At 39.3% G+C, this 22828-nt stretch overlaps 1 protein-coding gene across 1 annotated transcript; it reads left to right on the top strand.

Moving 5' to 3' along the window:
• On the top strand, window positions 1–22821 carry ywhae1 (tyrosine 3-monooxygenase/tryptophan 5-monooxygenase activation protein, epsilon polypeptide 1). Its single transcript, XM_062067923.1, has 6 exons — window positions 1–427; window positions 4136–4335; window positions 9502–9608; window positions 14491–14697; window positions 14914–15050; window positions 21474–22821. The coding sequence occupies exons 1-6, from the start codon at window positions 364–366 to the stop codon at window positions 21524–21526; spliced, it is 768 nt and encodes a 255-aa protein (XP_061923907.1). The 5' UTR covers window positions 1–363; the 3' UTR covers window positions 21527–22821.
• The last annotated feature ends 7 nt before the right edge of the window (window positions 22822–22828 follow it).

A 22828-nucleotide genomic window follows, 5' to 3' on the forward strand; every position in this document is an offset into this window, starting at 1 on the left:
TATGAATGTCTGCAAAAGTGCTACCTCCTTTGATTTTATCCGGCGAAGCCGTCGTCGTATGACATTCCCTAGAAAACTGCCAACGTGTGAGGGGACTTCTGTGTTTTAAAGAACGCAATATAAAAACATAGTTTTGGAAATATCATCGGTTTAAGAAAAGAGAGCGTCCGGCATGTCCATACAGGCAGTTCGTGTGTGAATACCCGGATGAAACTGGCGGCCATCTTTACTCGTTTTCCCTGCCGGTTGGGCGGAACACCATCACTCGACCCAGTGGGTTTCTAGGAACTGCTGACAGATTAGGCATTACCCTGCACATTATTCGTGACTTTCAACAGTTCCCTACCTACAGCTCTATTCACCATGGCAGACAGAGATGATTACGTTTATCAGGCTAAACTCGCCGAGCAAGCCGAGCGATACGACGGTAAGCACACTTCATGACTGGCTCGGAATGGGCTATGCTAGCTAGCTGCTACTGTTAACAGAGCGGTGATGTTCTCAGGTAGCGTCATGTTAGTCGTTGCTATCAATGCAGGTGCGTTTGTATGGCTATTTATATATGGTACCCTGTCTGGAAAATAGCATCACCAAACACGCACTACTGGCATTGCCGGTGACCCAAAAGTCTAAAGGGGTTAAACTGAAGTTACTTTACAGCGGCTACCTTTTAGCGAAAGGGCTACAACAAAATGGCGGATCAGTAGAGCGTGAGCTGTCAGGAGTTGCCTCCCTGCACCACCGTGACTCTGGAGTTAAACACTGGCGCTACTAATTCCCTACATGCGGCAATTACATTTCTTATAGTAATTAGTGCTGTGTAATTAATCAAACATTTTAAACAGTTTCGTTGTTAGCTTCGTTAAGTACATTGTGTGGAAGTGGGAGGTGTGGCTGTTAACTTGATGGGGTGTTCCCTCTCCCTGTGTTCTCCTGGCTGCAAAGTGCAGCTCGATGGTCGAAAAACGAGCGCATCAGCCTCCACTCCCTGATGCGGTTCACCCCGTTGGACTGTCATACCATTACAGGTCTTTTGCGGCGGCTGTTTTTAGACGCATGCCTGCGCTTCGGTCTTACGTTGCCCAGTAACGTTAAAATGAATGTGCCATGACTCACTCACGGGATTTGGAGCAGCGTATTTAAAGAGCGATTGATGGTCTACTGAGGACATGGCAACCTGTCTGGAATGTGTTCAAGTTAGCATGGCTTTCTCTAATACGTTTATAAATCTTTTGTTGTCTGCTACAAAGGTGTGTTAGTGCCATGCTCAATGTGTATAGAGTGTGAATGTTGTCTATGGCCCCGTTTACACTAAGCCGGCTAAGGTTATTCAGGGTAAATCCAACCTAACATTATCCTTGTCCACACACAACAATGCCACCGTTTAAGACCTCCTGCCTCCGCCCGCCGACGCAACGCGATCTAATACGCATGCGCGGAAAATGCGCATGTCTGCTTTGTGTGCAAGTTCTTACATTTAACTTATCTGAACAATATCCAGTGTTGTGGTATTTGAATGAACTGGAATCCCAGTGTGCTGTGGGGCCCTATTGTAGTGAATCACACCTGAGCCATCATAAATTAATCACATCTTTATTAGACACAAACAATGTGATAAAGAACATTTTACATCAATCAAACTAGGGATGTAGATATCTGGTCAGGACACTCCTCACTCTTTTGCTCTCACCTTCATTGTCCATTCGTTTTGGTGACTTTATATACTGTGGACCTTAGACGTTGAGTCCACGACATGCATGGCGGACAATAACTGATACAGTCTGCTTTGCCAGTCCAAAATCATTCACTGTTTTCCATAGCCTTCCCTCGTCAGCCAGGTAATACAAAGCACACGCTACCTTTTTTATTACATCCACGGGAGCGCGCATTCTCGTTGTCTCTCCTTCGACAAATGGACAAAGTTTTTCGGTAAGTAGAATCACAGCTGACCCGGACATTCCAAAATTCTCTTGCCGTCTGAGAAGTGTTGTATCCCAAATAGCTGCAATCGCTTTCTCTTAAGGTATTCATGTGTGATTTCCACAAGCGTCTGTACATGTAGAAGAAGGAAAAACACGGGCATGTCTGGATGATTCTCCTTCATATTTCCAGTGGTTAGCTCCGAGTTACAAAACCGCTTTATTATGAAGCTGGCTGTGGCGTGTTCTTTAAGATGTTCATTTCTGTGTGGAGCGCTGTCTTTATGGCATCACTTCCTTTGTGGGGTGCGGCCTTTCTGGCATCACCTCCTCTCCGTACTCAGTTTGCAAACAATCAATGAGTCCATACAAAGCTAAGTGCCGGAGATTCAAGAAATGCATGGCGCACTTAGTAAAAAATTGTCCGAGGAAGGGGGCCTTAAACAATGGTTTAGTGTGGCTGAAACGGTGCTTAGGCTAAATAATTATTTGTTTAAGGGGTTAAACAACTTACTGTAGACATGGCCTATGTTTTGGCCCTGTGATTAGGTGGCGACTTGTCCACAGTGTACCCCGCTTTCCGCCCCAGTGACCCAGAGAGGGATAAGCGGTAGAAAATGGATGGATGGATGGATGGATGATTTTACCCTCTCAAAATTCTTCACAAAATATCCCATAAAGGCAACATGAAAAAAACTTTTCCCGCTAAAAAACACCCCCTCAACTTGATGCTGACACCATCCCTGACTGTCTGGATGCTATTGGCCTAGTGATGAGCAATGCTTGCGTTGCTTCAAATGACGCCTGGCATTCACAGCAAAGAGTTCAATTGTTGTCTCATCAGATCAGATAATTTTTTTCACATGGTCTTAGAATCCTTCAAGTACCTTTTGGCAATCACCAGATGGGCTACAATGTGCCTTTTTTTTTTTTTTTAAATTAAGGAGTGCCTCCTGTCTTACTAACATAATAAATATAACTCTAGCATCCAGAACATTTTAAGGATAAGAAAGTCACTGATACATTTTGTGTGTTAATGCTGAAATCAATCTAGTGTAGGTCAATATGTGCTAAGATATACCGGTATGTGTTATGTTATAGGTAACAAAGCAAATTATTGTAATATTAAATATTATATCCACACAGGTTAAATCAAAGCAACCGATGAAACCTCCATAACTACAGGAGAAGTCCAGTACCCTCGATTCAACCTTGGTGGATTACCATGACCTAGGAGAGGTTGCGAATATGCACAGATAAATAATAAATTTTTTAGTATATGCCAAGGGCTAATACATACAGTAAATGAATACCAGATGTGGCCCAAAAATGCTCCCTGGCTGTACACCAGACAACCTTGGTATACAATCAGTTTTTGATACAACTGTTATAGGATGCCAGGCATTAGAAAATGGATGTGATACAAAAGGGGTTTTAACAGGTAGCTCGCCACCTGATTTTGAGAATCTCATCATAGTGCCAAAGAATATTTGCTTCAAGTCTAACCACAAACACATCATCTCCACCGTGTAGCTCGTGGTGGCAACATCATGTTGTGGGATGTCCTCAGCTCAGGCTCTGGAAGGCTTGTAAAAATAAAGAGGAACATGAACGCAGAAAACAATTGGCAAATCCTGGACGATGGCCTGTTTCAACCTGCAAGATAACTAACTACGCCTTGGCAGAAGATTCATTTACCAGCAAGACAACGACCGCAAGCATACGGTAAAAGATGCACATTCTGCCAAGTCAGAGCCCGGATTTTAATCCATCCATCCATTTTCTACAATGCTTATCCTCATTAGGTTTGCAGCTCAGATGTCAATCGAATCAATCATTTGTGGCTGGACTTGAGAAGTCTTGACATAGTTGTTTTGCAAAATGGAATGGGTAAAATGGCAGTGTTCAGATGTGTACTTGGGCCTGTGATTGCAGTCAAAGGGGTTATTATTTATGCAGTCATTTACTTTACTGTATATATTTCTTATTGAAAGCAATTGGCAAAAATCAATTTTCACTTTGACATAAAAGGAGCTTTCATTGCAAATTCCTGTCAAATTAAATTGACTATGATTTCATTTATAAAAGGCAGAAACATTCAAGTTGGGGTGAATACTTTTGCAAGCCAATGTACATCTAATAGTTACGAAAGTTGGCAATCCCTGATATACAGGGAGTTATCAAGTGAATAACTGTTAAATGGGTCTTCCACACAGAGATGGTGTTGTTCATGAAGAATGTGGCTGGCATGGATGTGGAGCTCACAGTGGAGGAGAGGAACCTACTATCAGTGGCTTACAAGAATGTGATTGGGGCTAGAAGAGCTTCCTGGAGGATAATCAGCAGCATTGAACAGAGGGACGAGAGCAAGGGGGAAGAGGAGAAACTGAAGATGGTCAAGGATTACAGGAAAACGGTAAAACTTTCCCCTCTAAATATAATGTAGTAAATGATAATCTTTTACCATCCGAGCACACATTGTACCGCGTTTGCTTCTCATTTCTAAGTGTCTTAATATCTACGGATGTGACATCACAAGTTCTCATTATTAATACACATGATGAGATGCTACTGAATAGACTGCATCTGAGTCATAGTTGGGAAGTTGTGCACTCTCTTGCTTCAATTAAAGGAAATAAGAGATGGCTATTTCTCAGGCAGAGGCCATTTCTCAGGCAGAGGCCAGAGTGTGTCACATAGATAGGAGAGGTCGCTAGACTGCGTTAAATAGCTTATTGGGCAATTCTCCTGGAAGCCTTACACTGGATTTCCACTGGACGCGAAGCGGCCGCAGAACGGCACCCGCACGGTAGCGGACTCTTTCCATTTTTATCCAAGTCAATGTGTCCGTTTCCACTGCCTGCAGAACGTCAACAGCATGTCGTTGACGTTCCGCATTCCAGGGCTAAATATACGCAGAGCTTCTATACTTGCTGGATGCCGCAATCTGTTCAATTAAGCTAAAAACTGTTTGTGTTGGACAGGAAAGTAATGCACAAACACCAAATAAATTATCCGGTTTACTTTCAAAATAAAACACTCGTTTTTAGGGCGTATCATATTTTACACTTTGAAGCGTCCTAATGGACGTCGACAGACATGAAGTCAACTTTTCAAATTGTTTCAGATGTAATTTCACCTCCTTGACATACATGGATGAGGACATGCTGATTCTGGAGGTCCAAAATTAAAGAATAATATACAGTAGGGGCGCCCATTACGTCGATTGTGAGCTACCAGTGGATCGCGGAGGGTGTGTCAGTCAATCACCAGACAGGCATTAAAAATAGTCTTAAAAATTAGCGATCGTCAATGACATTCGCGGCACCCGAGGATCTTGTGAGATGACGCTGCATGCTGCAAGGTCAGTATTAAAAAAAACAAAACGATGATAGGAAGGCGAAAAACAGTTTTTTATTAAACAGACTCTCACGCCGTACATGCCGTCAAAAGCCTGAAGACCGACAGCGCAGTTCCTGTCTTCAGAATAAAAGTGATACCTGACTGCGCTAACAAAATAAAAGTCTCAGAAAGCTCGCACACACAAGCTAGCGAGCTACAGAGTTCGCAGTCAATGTATTTCTTGTAAAGTGTTTAAATCGAGTATGGCAACTGGACAAATAAGATGCCAAAAACCAACCACTTTCATTTTTTTTATCGTGTTCTGTTTGTGTTGTGTTGTGTTTGCTCGGTTCTCGTATTATCTTTTAACCTGCCCATTGTACAGCACTTTGGCTACCCCTGTGGTAAATTTTAAATGTGCTTTATAAATAAAGTTGATTTGATTTGATGTGGTATTGGACAGAAAGGAGAAACATTTTTTATCTCCATAATGTAAGTTCGAAAATGTGGAAGTTATCAGCACTACTGCGAATCTTGTCTGATTCTTATCAATGCAAGTCATCAGAATAAGGTAATACACCAATTTATATTTTTGTCTTCATGAAAGAAAGGAATCTATATCTTATGGTTTTAGTTTATTTCGAACATTCATACAATTACAACATGATACATGCGTTAAACATGCTTGTATTTTTATTAAACACCTTTAACATGTTCACAAAAAACATCTGTTTCATAAATAACTATAAATTATTATATATATATATATATATATATATATATATATATATATATATATATATATATATATATATATATATATATATATATATATATATATATATATATATATATATATATATATATATATATATACAGCTGCATTCGGGCGGTGGGCATATGCATACATACGTACGTATATATATATATATATATATATATATATATATATATATATATATATATATATATATATATATATATATATATATATATATATATATATATATATATATATACACGTACGTACGTATGTATGCATATGCCCACCGCCCGAATGCAGCTGTATATATATATATATATATATATATATATATATATATATATATATATATATACGGTGGGCATATGCATACATACGTACGTATATATATATATATATATATATATATATATATATATATATATATATATATATATATATATATATACGTACGTATGTATGCATATGCCCACCCTTTTGGGGTCGCTGGAGCCTATCTCAGCTGCATTCGGGCGGTGGGCATATGCATACATACGTACGTATATATATATATGTATGCATATGCCCACCGCCCGAATGCAGCTGAGATAGGCTCCAGCGACCCCAAAAGAGACAAGCGGTAAATTTTATTTGGTACACGGTGTGTACTATCTATCACTATCTAGTGTGACCAGTAGATGGTAGTCACACATAAGAGATATTTGTAGACTGCAATATGACGCCAGTAAACAACACCAAAACTTTAAATGTTCCATTGAGAATATAGAACATTACCCACGGCGGGCGCTCAAAATCTGTCAAAATGTTTTAGTACGGTTTTGGTAAGCTATGAAGCCGCACTGCTTGATGGATTGTCGGCTACCGTAGTCAGACATACGAGTATTATTATGGTGTGTGTATAAGGACCCCAAAATGGCACCTATTAGCAGACATATTATCTGGTGTTTTGTTTTGCAATATAATGCAAAACCTACTTTTCTTACCTTCTGGTACCTACTGCTGTGTATTTGGGATCTGTATAAGTCCTGAAAATGTGCGCGCGTTTGCCATTGTAGTCTACGACACCGTAGTCGATAAGGTTCTTCTTTTTCTCTATCTTCTTGTTATGGGGCATTCATCCTCCACTGTTGCCATTTGTAATATAAAGTAGCGTAAAGTTCTAACTTATATCTGTCATTGGACTCGCTATAGAACGCTAAAAACTACCTGTGTAGTGTGTTTACATTATTCACCCACGGAACTTTAGTTACTAGACAGTTTCAGTCGGATGTTTTTTCCACGGGACACATTTACGACGTTGTTGTTGTTGCACTAGTGAGCCACGGAGGAAGAGATGCTGCTCCGTTATTGTGCACTAGTGAGCCACGGAGGAAGAGATGCTGCTCCGTTATTGAATTAACTAAAGTCTGAATGTCATTAAAACATTTAGCTCCATCTTTTGACACTTCTTCGACTCCAGTCAAAGCACGCTAGACGACAGGGAGAAAATGCTGAAGAAGGTGAGCCATGTAAATAAGGCTGCCCACAAAACGGCGCATCCTGAAGCGACTGTCAGAAAGCGACTTGAAGATTCTTTGTAAAACAATCTATGAACCATTTTCACCAAAGAACTACCATTACATGTTATGTAGACAACAAGGAAGTGTTTTACATTTAGAAAAAAATCATAATACGACCCCTTTAATGCGCCTTATATTCCGGTGCACTTTTTGTATGAAAATTAAACTGAAGGCCAATGCGCCTTATAATCCGGTGTGCCCTATGGTCCGGAAAATACAATATTTATATATTGGTCATTCGAAAAGTAGCTCGCCTTCCTCGCCTGCTGAAAATTTGCTGGCACCCCTGATATACAGGCACATCCTATGCAGCTATATGGGGTCAAATACCAGCTGATATGGGGACCGGGAAAGCAGGGGAATGGTTGGTGACATGCTCGCCTGGGATGATGTTACTGTTGTATTGTTGCTTGCTAATCACAATAAAGTTGTTTATCAAGGAAAAACTATTGTCGGTATTGCCGTTCAGCACCTGCTATTAACGGCAGGACCGAGTTTATTTGCTTCTGCTCCTCTGGAAGAACAGAATAAACTGTTTCTGCTTCGCTTTATTACACCTTCCCTTATCAAATGATTACACGCGTATTCGCGAGATCTCGTAAAAGTTTGCACTATTTCGCTGCACGACGCAGCCGCAACAGTACAGCGGTGGGGATTGCCGGACTGTGGATGGTGGTACTGTTCCGTGGCCGATTCGTTCAGCAGCCGTCCCGCATTCAGTGGAAATCCGGTGTTAGCCTTATTTAGATGTCTGTCTAAATCTGAGTAATATAATGACAAGACATAAACGTTATTAGTAAGTTCACCTAAATTAGTATGGTATAGGAAATATGACTTTTTGTTAGGTTGTAGAGTTGTACGATATACCGGTACTCACAAAGTACCACGGTACTAATGAATTTAAAATGGTACTTTACTGCCTTTTAAAAAAATACCGGTACTGCTTTTGATCTGCATGCTGCCGTGCGGGGGTGATGTACAGAGCGGAGGATCGTGTTGAGTTTGTCAGCGCGCACACACTCACAGAGCGCACAAGGAGAAACACCGTGGGGAGGAAAAATGGCAAATAAAGGCAATTGTACTGGTTAATGAAGAGGGTGCATGAAGCGCAATATGAAGGTATTTGGGCTTCAAAACTATCGATCAAGGGACGCTTTAAACACCAAAGTGCCACGCTGCAAGCGTTGCTTTAAAACATGCCTGGCCAAAGGTGGCATGATGAAGTATTATCACTTGCTTCAAAGTTAGTTAAGCAATTAAATAATAAGCAGTCAGATCGACAGGCACCCCTTTTGTGCACATATAGATATGTAGAGGCGCACACAACTGCTTGGCTTGATGCCAAATATTAGCTGAGTCCAAAACGCCCATGCACGTAATGTTAACTATTGCAAGTGAAATTACTTAATTTTGTAACATATTATTATAATTTGTGTTTTATCTTTAACAATGTGTGTTTTACCTGCTACATGTTTTACTTGTGTACTTTTAGCTATAGTATTGTTTTTAGTATTTAAGTATGATTTTATGTCTTAAAGCATAGACCAAGAGTGGCAACCATTAATCATGAAGCATAATGTCAAGAAACTTTCTATTATATTTTAACCTACTTCTTGATTATGGCAGGCAGTATTTAATATATAAAAGTGTTAAGTATTTTTTTGAAGGCAACAAGAAAAGCCCAATTTGTTTAATGTCTTTAAATTTTTATTTTAATCTTCTAAAATTGTTCTTTGAGTGCAATAAGAACCATATTGTATTTTTTATTCCACATATTGTAAGATTTTTGTCAAAATGAAGCCAAAATGAACTTTTTTTGTGTATCAAAATACATTTTGGTACCGGTACCAAATTGTTGGTATCGGGAAGACCGTATTAGGTTGTATGATTTTTTTTTTGCATACATCTTTTATGGTAGGTTGAGGAAGAGCTCAAGTCTATATGTGATGACATTTTGGATGCACTGGAAAGGCACCTTCTCCCCTCTGCTGTTGCTGGAGAGTCAAAGGTCTTCTACAACAAAATGTAAGTGTGTGCATTCTAACTTGGAGGATCTCCTTGATGTATGTATCATGTTGTTTTTTGGGGGTGCCAAAATTGACACACAAATAATTATAACAGTAAAACATATTGGATTGTAAGATATAGTTTAAAGCATCACAACTAACCAAGATAGACAAGCACCGACCGTTGGATGAACACAATTGGAGTGTCAACTAAAGATTCAATAGTACGAATTCCTCATGGTTCGGTACGTATCTTGGTGCAGTAATACTGTCATAATACTGCTTATCTTTTGAAATGTAATTTCTTTTCAAATCATAAACTACAAATTGCAGACAGGTAATTATTTAATGTTTACTAAACACGTTTTCATTGGTGTTTTTTCAAGCTAAGTTAGCTTATCTATTAGCATGCCTGCTCCTGGTTTTCTCTCGTTGTGTAACATGATTAGCCTCATCCTAGTAATGAGGTGATGATACTTGATAATGATATATAAGACAGTGTTTCTTAACCATTGGGACATGGTGCATTATTGGGCCGAGAGCGCCCTCTGGAGGGTTGCCAAAAATATGTTTATCACCGGTGGCCCCGACTCCCCAGTTAAACATTTTATTTATTTCAAGTCCGATGCTATTTTTAACTTTTATTACCAATCTGAAAACAAACGGCACAATTCCAACAAGTTTTACCTGCCGTGCACACACTTTCATCTCCGTGAGTCCGTGCTTCCTCAGACACAAAACTCTTCCTCATTCTCCGCCAATCACCTTTCAGGTATAGACGGTGTGTTTGCAAACATGGGAAAAACTAACTTCAAGTCCAAACCACACAAACATAATACATTACCACCAGCAGGTCGTTACAGTTTGAATGCATACATATATCCTATTATTTGCGCACTATTGACAAGTGATGTACCGAAAACTGGACCACCGAAAAAGACTTTGATTACCAAAAACAAAACGCAAGCCATTGTCTGGAGCGTTGTCAGCATTTCTGTGATGTGGACATAACTTTAATATATCCCAGATATATCCCGCGGACAGCTATCTACAATATGTGCAAATATTAAGCGGACAGTGGCGGCGTTGAAGGAAAGAAAGTCCAACTGAAGAAGCAGCGCAAAGCAAGTGTGATGTCATGCTCGCTGCAGCTTGCCTCTTTAGTCAGGGACATCAAGGGGCAAAAGTAGAGTCTCTAAACACAAGTACATTATGTAATGACACCAGAACAAGATGCTATATTTGTTGATAGTCGTTTTTAATTTTTAAAAAAAATAAGTAATTCAAAGTCCTAGAGTGACACTTGAAAAATTCACAAAGTACATTGTACAATAAGCAACAACAATTGAAAATATGGCAAAACGATATAAACAATATAGGTTAATACTAATTAATAACATATTTGTTTTTAAATGTATGTATACATTTTTTTGCCTTTTTATCCAATCCAATCAATTTTGTTAATATAGCACATTTCAAAAAACTAAGTTTCACAAAGTGTGGTACACAAAATAAAACACATTTGAAATCAGGATAAAATTAGAGAAAGTCAATTGTAAAAAACAGTGATTTTATTTTATTTTTTAAAAATCATATCATATACAAATTATTCAATGACTCATGTTGGCCACGCCCAGGACCACGCCCCCACCGCTGCAGGTATCTTGGCAGTCGAGGGGAAACCTTGAATGTTCAAAATATATCTGAAATTAAATAAATACAATTCCAAATCACATAGTGGCATGACATACGACATTCAAATCAAACAGCATTTTTGTAGCAAGGTAAATAGCACAAATGAGATTACTAAAATTCAAATAAAAGCAAAATGGTGTCTCTCTGGTCTGCAGTACCAAAATACAATTTCAATAAAAGTGCTGATTTTAACGAATGAATAAAACATTCTCATCACCATGAATGACAGAGTCAATAAATGAATTGTTCCCAAAATGTTCTCATCTGAGCATCAACTAAATTAAATGAACTGAGTCAATCAATGTGAAACTTTTAGTGTATTTAGCTACTGTATTAGCACAAAAATTAAACATAGCTAACACAGTGGAGAAAAGCAGCATCTCGTTGGAAGCGCGATTTATGCGCAGATGCCATTCGGTCATAACTAAATGGCGGCTGCCATTCAACGTAATTTTCATCACCACCCCCGGACTATGCTTTTATTTATTTCATTACAGCCCCCCTGATCTTAACCAGAGTTTGTTATTGTACTTAGTGCCCGTCACAGATTGTCCATAACAAACACCATTTTCAAACATAAGGGTGTCCGTAGGTGCACTTGGCACCAGGACACCCAAGGCCGCGGTTCGATGATCGACTATGTGGTTGTATCATCAGATTTGCAGTCTCATGTTTTGGACACTCAGGTGAAGAGAGGGGGCGGAGCTTTCAACCGATTACCACCTGGTGGTGAATCAGCTCCGAAAGAACTTTAAACATGTTACGAGGGAGGCGCTAGACATTGAGTCCGAGTGGGCCATGTTCCGTGACTCTATTGTGGAGGCAGCCATTAGGAGCTGTGGCCGCAAGGTGGTCGGTGCCTGCCGTGGCAGTAATCCCAGAACCTGCTGATGGACACCAGTGGTGAGGGATGCCGTCAAGTTGAAGGAGGAGTCGTATCAGGTCCTTTTGGCTCATGGGACTCCGGAGGCAATGGACAGTTAACAGGCCAAGCGGTGTGCGGCTTTGGCAGTTGCAGAAGCACAATCTCAGACATGGGAAGAATTCGGAGAAGCCATGGAGAACAACTTCCGGACGGGTTTGAAGCGATTCTGGACCGCCATCCGCCGCCTCAGGAGGGGGAAGCAGTGCACTGTCAACACCATGTATGGTGGGGAAGTTGTGCTGGTGACGTCAACTGGGGATGTTGTGGATTGGTGGAAGGAACACTTTGAAGACCTCCTTAATCCTACTTACACGGCTTCCAATGAGGAAGCAGTGCCTGGGGATTCTGTGGTGCACTCTCTTATATCTGGGGATGAGGTTGCCAAGGTAGTTAAAAGCTTCTTGGTGGCAGGGTCGGATAGTCGAACCACGGATCCAGGAGGAGCAGTGTGGTTTTCGGCCTGGTAGTGAAACTGTGGACCAACTCTATACTCTCGGCAGGATCTTAGAGGGTGCATGGGAGTTTGCCCAACCAGTCTACATGTGTTTTGTGGACTTGGAGAAGGCATTCGACCGTGTCCCTTGGGAGGTCCTGTGGAGAGTGCTCAGAGTATGGGGTGTGGGACCATCTGATTGTGGCGGTCCGCTCACTGTATGATCAATGTCAGAGCTTAGGCCGCATTGCCGGCAGTAAGTCGGGCCCGTTTCCGGTGGGGGTTGGACTCCGCCAGGGCTGCCCTATGTCACCGATTTTATGGACAGAATTTCTAAACGCAGACAGAGAGAAACTGCGCTTGTCCAGTCTGCTAACAACAAGGTTTTTTTTGCCAGTTACTGTGATTAAATACGACTTGTTCACAATGTTGTAATTTTTCATGGGAAAAATGAGGTGCGTCCACGCATGGATCGTGAATTTAGTGCGTCCCTTCAGATTTTAATGCGGCACAGAAGTAGGATGTGTACCTTGCGACATCACTAAATATGTCTAAATTTAGTTCGAAACGTACTCCAGCTCATAAACTTACAATAAAACATGCTTTTATTTTGTCAAAGTATGATTTTGCAGCCGTATTTGACGCACTCTGATGCTACATTCATGCTGTGTTCAGCAGGCTCTAAAACACGCACCTGACGGCGCAAGAAACATAAGAAAAATACACAGCAGGACCAAAAAAATAACTTACTACCCTCATTTTGCCATAATCTTCATTAGCATTTCACCAACAATCACAGAGAAACTATAGTTTTTGTGTGAAGTATGTCAACTGTAGTAGCTTCCTCCAAAATGTTGTTTGTAATCACTGTGCTACACCTATGCTTTTAGACTATTACACCCAAAATGTGTTTTATACTCTTTCAATGTCTACTCTGTCTATTTGTATTTGTGTTCGACTTTCTCTTCTGCTGTTACGAATAGCATTATCTTAGTTTTACTGAGATTCAAGGGTAGTCTGTTTTTGTCAAACCATGTAACGGTTATCAACATTTATCATTAAATCCCTAAAAACGTATGTGTGTTTTTGTAATATATTTGTTTATTACTAAATTCAGTTAATTCCAATGAGTTTGGAAAAACTGGATATTTTCTTATTTTTCAACAGATTTTTTTTTAATTCACAAAAGAATATGAACAACAGGTTAAAAAAAATAAAAATAACTACAATCTAATGGAAATAATATAATTAAAATGGGAAGGGGACATAGCTACATATTTTATGTTTTGGATGGAGTTGACACAGTTTACCTATACTTTTAATATTTCCTTATTTTTTATTTAAAATATACAATTTATTTAATAATCATATTTTCTTAATACATCTTCAAGATATAACTAATTAAATGTTTCTATTTAATCTCTGATATAGGCAAGTATTTTTTTTTTTACATTTCTGTGTCAGGGTTCATTTCTAGGATTTTATAGTGTGTGCTAGGGTTTTTCAAATCAGTTTAATTGCGGTTATTTTAGTATGTTAAATTAGTAGTGGCTGGTTTCAATTTGTGCATTATATATCTCTAACACGCCTATTTTCTGGTTGTATATTTCCTTATATACAGTATATATAATATTTATATAGTGTTTTTCACCTCTTCCCAAAAGCTAATTGTAATATCAGCAAAGAAAACTTATTTCATTTTGATGTTTGTTTTTGAACGTAGTAATACTGCCCAGGGGAGTTGTAGGTACTATGGTGAAGTTTTTCAATGTAGCTTAACTTTCTGCCCACAATACATTTTTATGCTTGTCCCTAATTAAGGCCACATTTCCTTTTGTATAATTCTAGGAAGGGTGACTACTACAGGTACCTGGCAGAGTTTGCCACTAGCAACAGCAGAAAGGAGGCAGCAGAGAACAGCTTAGTGGCCTACAAAAGTGCTTCTGATCTTGCCATGGCTGAGCTGCCTCCCACACATCCCATTCGCCTTGGACTCGCTCTCAACTTCTCTGTCTTCTATTATGAGATCCTCAACTCACCTGATCGAGCTTGCAGGTTCTTGTTCTTTATTTCCAATGTTTGATAGTCTTATTTTTTAAATCATATAATCCAAATATAAGTAGTCAATAGTAATTACCAACCAGGTAGATTTTTTGTGACATGAAATAGAACAATAATTTAGGATGTATGGCAAGTGATTTTGATCAAAATTGGTAGCAAAAGACCACGGATTCAAATATGTGCCAACAAAGTTACTGTATTTCAACTCAGGTTGGCGAAGGCTGCTTTTGATGACGCTATTGCAGAACTGGACTCTCTGAGTGAAGACAGCTATAAAGACTCCACACTCATCATGCAGTTGTTACGTGACAACCTAACACTATGGACTTCAGATATGCAGGGAGAAGGTAAGGCAGATACATTTCATTTCTGAAAAACTGAAGAAAGTGTCCATAACTTGAAGCTGAGAAATTAACATGGCAGTTGCTAGTTTACTTCCAATGTACCTAAAACCTATGTATACATCAGGGTTTCCTCTAAATTGTCAAAATACCTGTGGCAGTGGGGGCGTAGTTAGAGTTGTGATCAATATGACGTCTACACATGATTTGCTGTGATGCATATATTCTTTACAAAGGCAAAAAAAGATGTTATTACCGTATTTTTCAGACTATAAGTCGCTCCGGAGTATACGTCGCACCGGCCGAAAATGCACAATGAAGAAGGAAAAAAACATATATACGTCACACTGGAGTCTAAGTCGCATTTTTGGTGGACATTTATTTGATAAAATCCAACACCAAGAATAGACATTTGAAAGGCAATTTAAAATAAATAAAGAATAGTGAACAACAGGCTGAATAAGTGTACGCCATATGACGCACAAATAACCAACTGAGAACTTGCCTGGTATGTTAACGCAACACATCATGGCAAGAGTCATTCAAATAACTATAACACATAGAACATGCTATACGTTTACCAAACAATCTGTCAATCCCGATCGCTAAAGCCGATGAAATCTTCCTCCCCGGTGTCGCCTCTGGTATGTCCTTTCTTTCTGCCGTTCTCTGCTGCATATTTCACTACGTCCAGCTTGTAATCTGCAGTATATAATTTCCTTTTCGGTGCCATTTTAGTTCAGCCCTTCTCAGTTTTTATAAATTACCGCCAATGTTGATGTGATCCATTTTAATAGCTGCGGCAGTAGCATATAGCAGTTAGCATCCCATGACCCACGATGCACTTCTGCCATGATCCTCCCCCGCCGAATTCTTATTGGTTGACGTGTAAGTGACGATTGCTGACGTGTGTGTGTGACAATTGCTGCCATTTGCTTCGTCTCTTACGCGAATGAGATAAATATTATTTGATATTTTACGGTAATGTGTTAATAATTTCACACATAAATCGCTCCGGAGTATATGTCGCACCCATGGCCAAACTATGAAAAAAACTGCGATTTATAATCTGAAAAATACGGTATACATTTCAAACAAATCTGTTAAGTATAGTATAAACATACGTTTTTCTTACTTATTGTTTTGTTCTATTTTAAAATGTATGCTGCTTATAGTACAATGTACTTTGATAAGATTTTTTTTTTTTTTTAGAGATTTCTCCAGTTATTTTAGTCACGCTTAAATAAAATTGACAGGCAACAAGTCTAGCAGTATAGAGTATATAGAGTATAGAGCTGGTCCACAGTTCCACGACCAGGACAAAAACCACACTGTTCCTCCTGAATCCGAGGTTCGACTATCCGGCGTAGCCTCCTCTCCAGTACACCTGAATAGACCTTACCGGGAATGCTGAGGAGTGTGATCCCACGATAGTTGGAACACACCCTCCGGTCCCCCTTCTTAAAGAGAGGAACCACCACCCCGGTCTGCCAATCCAGAGGTAGCGCCCCCGATGTCCACACGATGTTGCAGAGTCTTGTCAACCAAGACAGCCCCACAGCATCCAGAGCCTTAAGGAACTCCAAGCGGATCTCATCCACCCCCGGGGCCTTGTCACCGAGGAGTTTTTTAACTACCTCGGCAACCTCAGCCCCAGAAATAGGAGAGCCCACCACAGATTCCCCAGGTACTGCTTCCTTATAGGAAGATGTGTTGGTAGGATTGAGGAGGTCTTCGAAGTATTCCCTCCACCGATCCACAACATCTGCAGTCAAAGTCAGCAGAACACCATCCCCACCATACACGGTGTTGACATTGCACTGCTACCCCTTCCTGAGGCGGCGGATGGTGGTCCAGAATCGCTTCAAAGCCGTCTGGAAGTCGTTTTCCATGACTTCCCCGAACTCCTCCCAAGTCCGAGTTTTTGCCTCCGCGACCGTTGAAGCCGCCACCCGCTTTGCCTGTCGGTACGTGTCTGCTGCCTCCGGAGTCCTATGAACCAAGAGAACCCGATAGGACTCTTTCTTCAGCTTGACGGCATCCCTCACCGCTGGTGGACGGGTCCTAGGATTACCGCCACGACAGGCACCAACCACCTTGCGGCCACAGCTCATTTCTGTGTCCATAGAAATGACCAATCACGGAAGGGAATCCCTTGTCTAAGAATAAAGAAATATCTTAGAAATATTTAAGTGGACAATGGGAGTGTATATTTTGACAATAAACTACAAAATAATACAAAACAAACTTGTCCCCGCCCGCACTCACGCTACCGCTCCCTCTTCTCTCGCCCACACACTCACTGACGTCACTCACCTCACACATACGCTACTCTCATAACATTTTCTTTCCAATTCATTAATTAGGCAACTAATTTGAAACTGGTGTGGGTGGCTCTATATATACTAGCCCACTGCAGCCACATGCAGAAATCAACAAGCAATCGAAAATTATTAAATCTGTGACAAAAATAATACCTGCTCTGTCTAAACGATACCGTTTGATCAGCTGCTCGTCATCAAACAAATCCAGGACATCCTTCCGCTCCCTGAACGTTCGCACACGTCTCTCTCGCCTCAGTGCCATCCCCTGCTGGCAACTCCTAACCACTTAAGACACCTCTGAAGGTCTCTTAAATATCGTGGAGAGTAGGAGTGATTCTTAGACTTAAGAAAGTTGATAAATAGCTTTTATTCTTAAGTTTGAGAGTAGGACTAAATTTCGCAAATTCTCAGGACTTAAGTGTAAAGTGGCACTCTAAGGGGCTTGATAAATACGGCCCCTGATTTTACTTTGTCGTTGTAATTTTTTGTCCTTATGAATGTGAAATGGTCTTAAATTATTTTCAAGATCGTCTTAAAAAAGTCTTGAATTTGACATGTTGAAACCTGCAGAGACCCTGATGTGCCAGATGGCAGTAGCCAAAGGCCAATTTCCATTTGCAGATCCCAGCAGGTTGATTGGTACATCAAAGACCATTAAAAAATTACATTAAAAGACAACACCAACAGCAGACATCATAAACAGTACAATAAAATACACAGACTTGGATGTAATAATAACGTCGAGACACATACATAACAGTAGGTTGCTGCATGGACATCAGATTAGGACAGACCAGGAATAAAGTGACCATTAAAGTTAATCTATATGAGATGGTAAAGTGCATTAGTGCTAAAGTGCAAGTGTCCAGATTTGTTGCCTATAAAGTGTAGTTAGGAGGAAAATCCACTTCTTCCTTGACCTATTTAGGTAAAGTGTGGATATTATTGCACATACATTTAGAATTAACAGGTGTGTTTGCACATAGAAAATTGCACCTGAATAGTTTATCTATGTATGAAATATTGCACACGATTATGAATAATCTTTGGTTCTTTTTATTCCTTTTGGACATGTTGAACTGTTAAGGGGTTGGTGCATGTGCCTCACAATACGAAGGTCCTGAGTAGTCCTGAGTTCAATCCCGGGCTCGGGATCTTTCTGTGTGGGTTCCCACCGGGTACTCCGGCTTCCTCCCACCGCCAAAAACATGCACCTGGGGATAGGTTGATTGGCAACACTAAATTGGCCCTAGTGTGTGAATGTTGTCTGTCTATCTGTGTTGGCCCTGTGACTTGTCCAGGGTGTACCCCGCCTTCCGCCCGAATGCAGCTGAGATAGGCTCCAGCACCCCCCGCGACCCCAAAAGGGACAAGCGGTAGAAAATGGATGGATGGATGGAACTGTTAAAGTGCAAGTGCGATTGTTTTGTTGTGTTTTTTAATTTTTAACATGCTCCAAATAAATTAACAGTGTCCATGCAACTTGCTACCATCTAGTGGCAGACATTGTGTGCTACAATACATTTACTTCAAAGTGTTATAGGAGTGCACTCACACTGGGCCATCTGGATGCTCCCCTCTGTACTCCAGTGGCCTGAGCTCAAACAGCTCTACCGCATTAGCGCTTTGACCTATTAGTGTGTGCTGTCATATCACTGTACAACTTTGTTGAATTAATGCAACTTTCCTGACTTTGTGGATTATTATTAATTTATTTTGTTCTGTTTTTTTCTGTTGTACAATTTGCCTGTTACAAGGTAGCCTTAACCAGGTGTTAATGAATGCAAAAAGGGGGTGTGGTGATGGTAAAGTAGAGAAGTTTGGTAGGTTTTCAGTTTGACTGTGTTTCTTGCATACGCCATGCTGCCATCATTGCTTCCCAACACTAACCTATTTGCTTTATATCCCTCATACTTGTGCTCCATGTAACTCGATATTACTTTATTCTCTGTCCTGTGAACGGTTTTTGGATCAGATTGCGAGCATGAGTACACTAATATAACTACCGGTACCCATTATCATTTTAGCTTTATTGTTATTTCTAATATATGTATATTTCTTTTTACAGAAATTGTGCAAAATATCTGTACTCTTCCAAAAAGATGCACTATCTAAAGATTACCTTTTTTTATTCTCTCTTAAGATCATAGTATGTATTAAAATGTTCAAAAATTTCTAAACACAATTGGTTTTAAAGCGTTATTCATAACATTGCCAGGAGTTTTGATAAACATTTATATCTGTTCAGACTCCAGAGTTGCATACATTTTTGGCCAATATCTTGTATTGATGAGCAGCGATTCGTACAGCTGCGCAAAGTTTTACCCACGTTCTTTCACTTTTTATTAATGGGTTTTTATCTTGATTTTGAGTTCTGATTAGAGTTTTATGCTGCCAATTCTAATACGGATCATCCATGAGTAAGATTAGCCGATACCGATACCAATCACATGTATTAAATGTAAATTTTTCAATGTATTTATTGTGAGTGCTATTGACAATTGAACAATATCGTTGCAATATTTAACCCAGTTTTTTATTCTATTTTGTTACATACCATTGTATGACTTAAACAATTTCAGTAGCTAACTACTACTCAGTTTAATCTAACTTTTTCCAAATAACATTTTAGTTTTGCTTAAATTCAAGAATAATCTTTTTTTTTTAATCAAACCATCTGTTTCGTTTATTAAGTTCTACCATAATAGTTTTCATAACTTTCTGTTAGTTTTCCTCCAAGCAGAAGGCTCTAAGATTGTATTAACTTGAGGATTGTTTGTTTTTTCGTTTTATCCATGTCATTATACTTTATATCGGTTGAATACCTTTTGTCCAAGAACTTACCTCTGGGGTACACCACTTGATTTAATGTATCTAAGCATTCTGGTGTGTGTCCATCAGTGTTGGTCATCTTACCTTAAAAAGTAATTAGTTAAAGTTACAAATTACTTCTCCCAAAAAGTATTTGGGTTTGTAACTCAGTTACCTCATTGTAAGAGTAACTAGTGACTCAGCAAAGTAACTGAGACGTTATTTATTTATTTTATTTTATACACGATTACGTTTGATAACATCTTTAATGTTGAAGATATTTAAATTAACTGATCGAAGAATAAAAAACACTATATACAGTATTTTAAAACATTTGGCATTTATCTGAACTCAATAGTTCAGATACGTTTTTTTGACGTAATGGAGGTTTATAATTAGCTTAGGGGAGCGGCTCCACACTATGTATGGAGTAGTGTTGTCTCGATACCAAAATGTACCAATATGTATTCCGATACTTTTGAAAATAAAAGGGGACCACACAAACATTCATTACTCACCTTAAAATATATTAATGTTTCTTATTAAACTCAAAGAACAATTTTAAAGATTGAAATGAAAATTAAAAGGTATTAAACATACTGAGCTTTTCCTATTGCTCTCAAAGAACAATTTTACATATTACATATATACATATACTGCTATAATCTTGATTAGTTTAGAACAGAATAGAAAGCTTTATTGACAATGTATTAATGCTTCATGATTTAATTATTTTTGCCACTCTTGGTCTGTGCTTTTAGACCAATACAATAATTAGCAAATACTTAAAACAATACTATGGCTAAAACTACACTGATAAAACATGTAGCAGGTAAAAGACATTGTTAAAGATAAAACACAAATTGTAGGAATTTGTTACAACATTCAGTCATTTCACTTGCATTAGTTTGCGCTGCTTGAGTGGTTTTGACTGCGCTAATACTTTAGCATAAACCGTAGGAATTTGTTAAAAAAATGCAGCAAGTTATTCAGTTATTGTCAAGTGTGTACACATCAGTCAACATGTGCGAATATTTAGTGTGAACACCATTATTATTTTGAACTGCTTTAATTTTTTCGAGCGAGGAATTGACCAGTGCTGCACATTTGAATCCTCTTCTACACCAATTGACACTTTGCACTCCTCTACCTTCTGCTTGAAGACACCTCACAGGTGCTCACTTGTCCTCAGCTTTTTACCATGTTGGAATAAGTGCTATGCGGCGCAGTTTCCCGTTCTCTGCTTCACAATGTTACTGAATTTGTGGTTGCTGATGCTACTTTTGTCTTGCAGGAGAGGAAAAGAACCAAGAGACACTGCAAGATGTTGAGGATGAAGCACCGTGAGATTTTGCCACTATCAGCCAACCATTCAACACCCCTCAACCAACCAACTCTTCACACTCCTTCCTGTTTTGTTGTCTACCCCAATGTCCCTTTCCTTGCCTCCTCCTCCTCCTGCTTTCTTCAACCTCTGCTACTCCAGGACCCAGCAGGGCCTTGGAGTTGACAACTTTATCTTTTCTTCTTTTTTATTTTTTGTATTAGTCCTTATGTCATTGTAAACAATACCACTTAATTCAGTCAGGAAACACAATGTTAGAAAGATGAAAAGAAAGCCCCTGTTTTTGTTGGTTTTTCCCTCCTGGTACATGTGGTTCTGAAGGTGTTCTTTGTTTTCATTATTGTAATTTTGTTTTTGCTTTTCCTCAATATTTTTATCGGTTGCTGGATGTATTGAGAATCTTTCTTAATGTAATTACAGAAATTAACTTTTATTACTGAAAATGTTGACTATTAGTTAATGGGAGCTATTTTATCTCTTGTTTTTAGTGAAATGTCACACGAGTCATTTTAACTTTTAAATGGGCACTTTGGAGAACTGTAAGTGTCCTTTTTGTGTTGGTATTTCAGAGAACGTTGGCAAAATTTGCGATATCCAAGGGCAAAGAAGTGCTTTTACACGATAGTCATTCTGTTTGTAGGTGTCTTTGGACTGTACTTTGTGCTAAAATACTGTAACTGTACACACACGCCTGACAGTTGAGTCATCATAAGCGGTTTAGCAGTACCATGTTTTCTGGATTTTAAGCGCACCGGGATATAAGCTGCACTCACTAAATTTTAGAAGAAAAAAATTTTTCTATATCTTAGCCGCACCGGACTATAAGCCGCAGATACAGTATGTACGTGGTGAAATGAGTTACATACGCACAAATATTTTGTAAATGTTTATTTACATACCTAATTGTTTTCAAAAGGTGCATGTTACACAGTAAAACGGCTGATCAAGCAAAACAGAAGTCATCGTCATGTACCCACAAGCTGCAGAAGCTAGCTCTCCAATCCGTTTACCAGACTCAAAACCTCCACAGTGACGTTTTGGTGAATTTACTGAGACATTTGTGGAACTGAAACCGTATAAAAACAATGCAATTGTTAGTTAATATTAATTCAGACCCTTGTAAACATGTTAGCATATTGGCTAATGCCAAGGACGCTAGCTTCATTACATTACGATAGCATGCACAAATATGCATGAAAATACTCAAATGACATCACACATAGGACGGTTTAGTTAGAATATGTAGTTTGTTATACTGTAAAACTTGCAAACGTTGCTTGGAGTGATGAATGAAAAATCCATAC

The sequence above is a fragment of the Entelurus aequoreus genome, linkage group LG13 (assembly GCF_033978785.1).
Source record: "Entelurus aequoreus isolate RoL-2023_Sb linkage group LG13, RoL_Eaeq_v1.1, whole genome shotgun sequence".
Taxonomy (NCBI): domain Eukaryota; kingdom Metazoa; phylum Chordata; class Actinopteri; order Syngnathiformes; family Syngnathidae; genus Entelurus; species Entelurus aequoreus.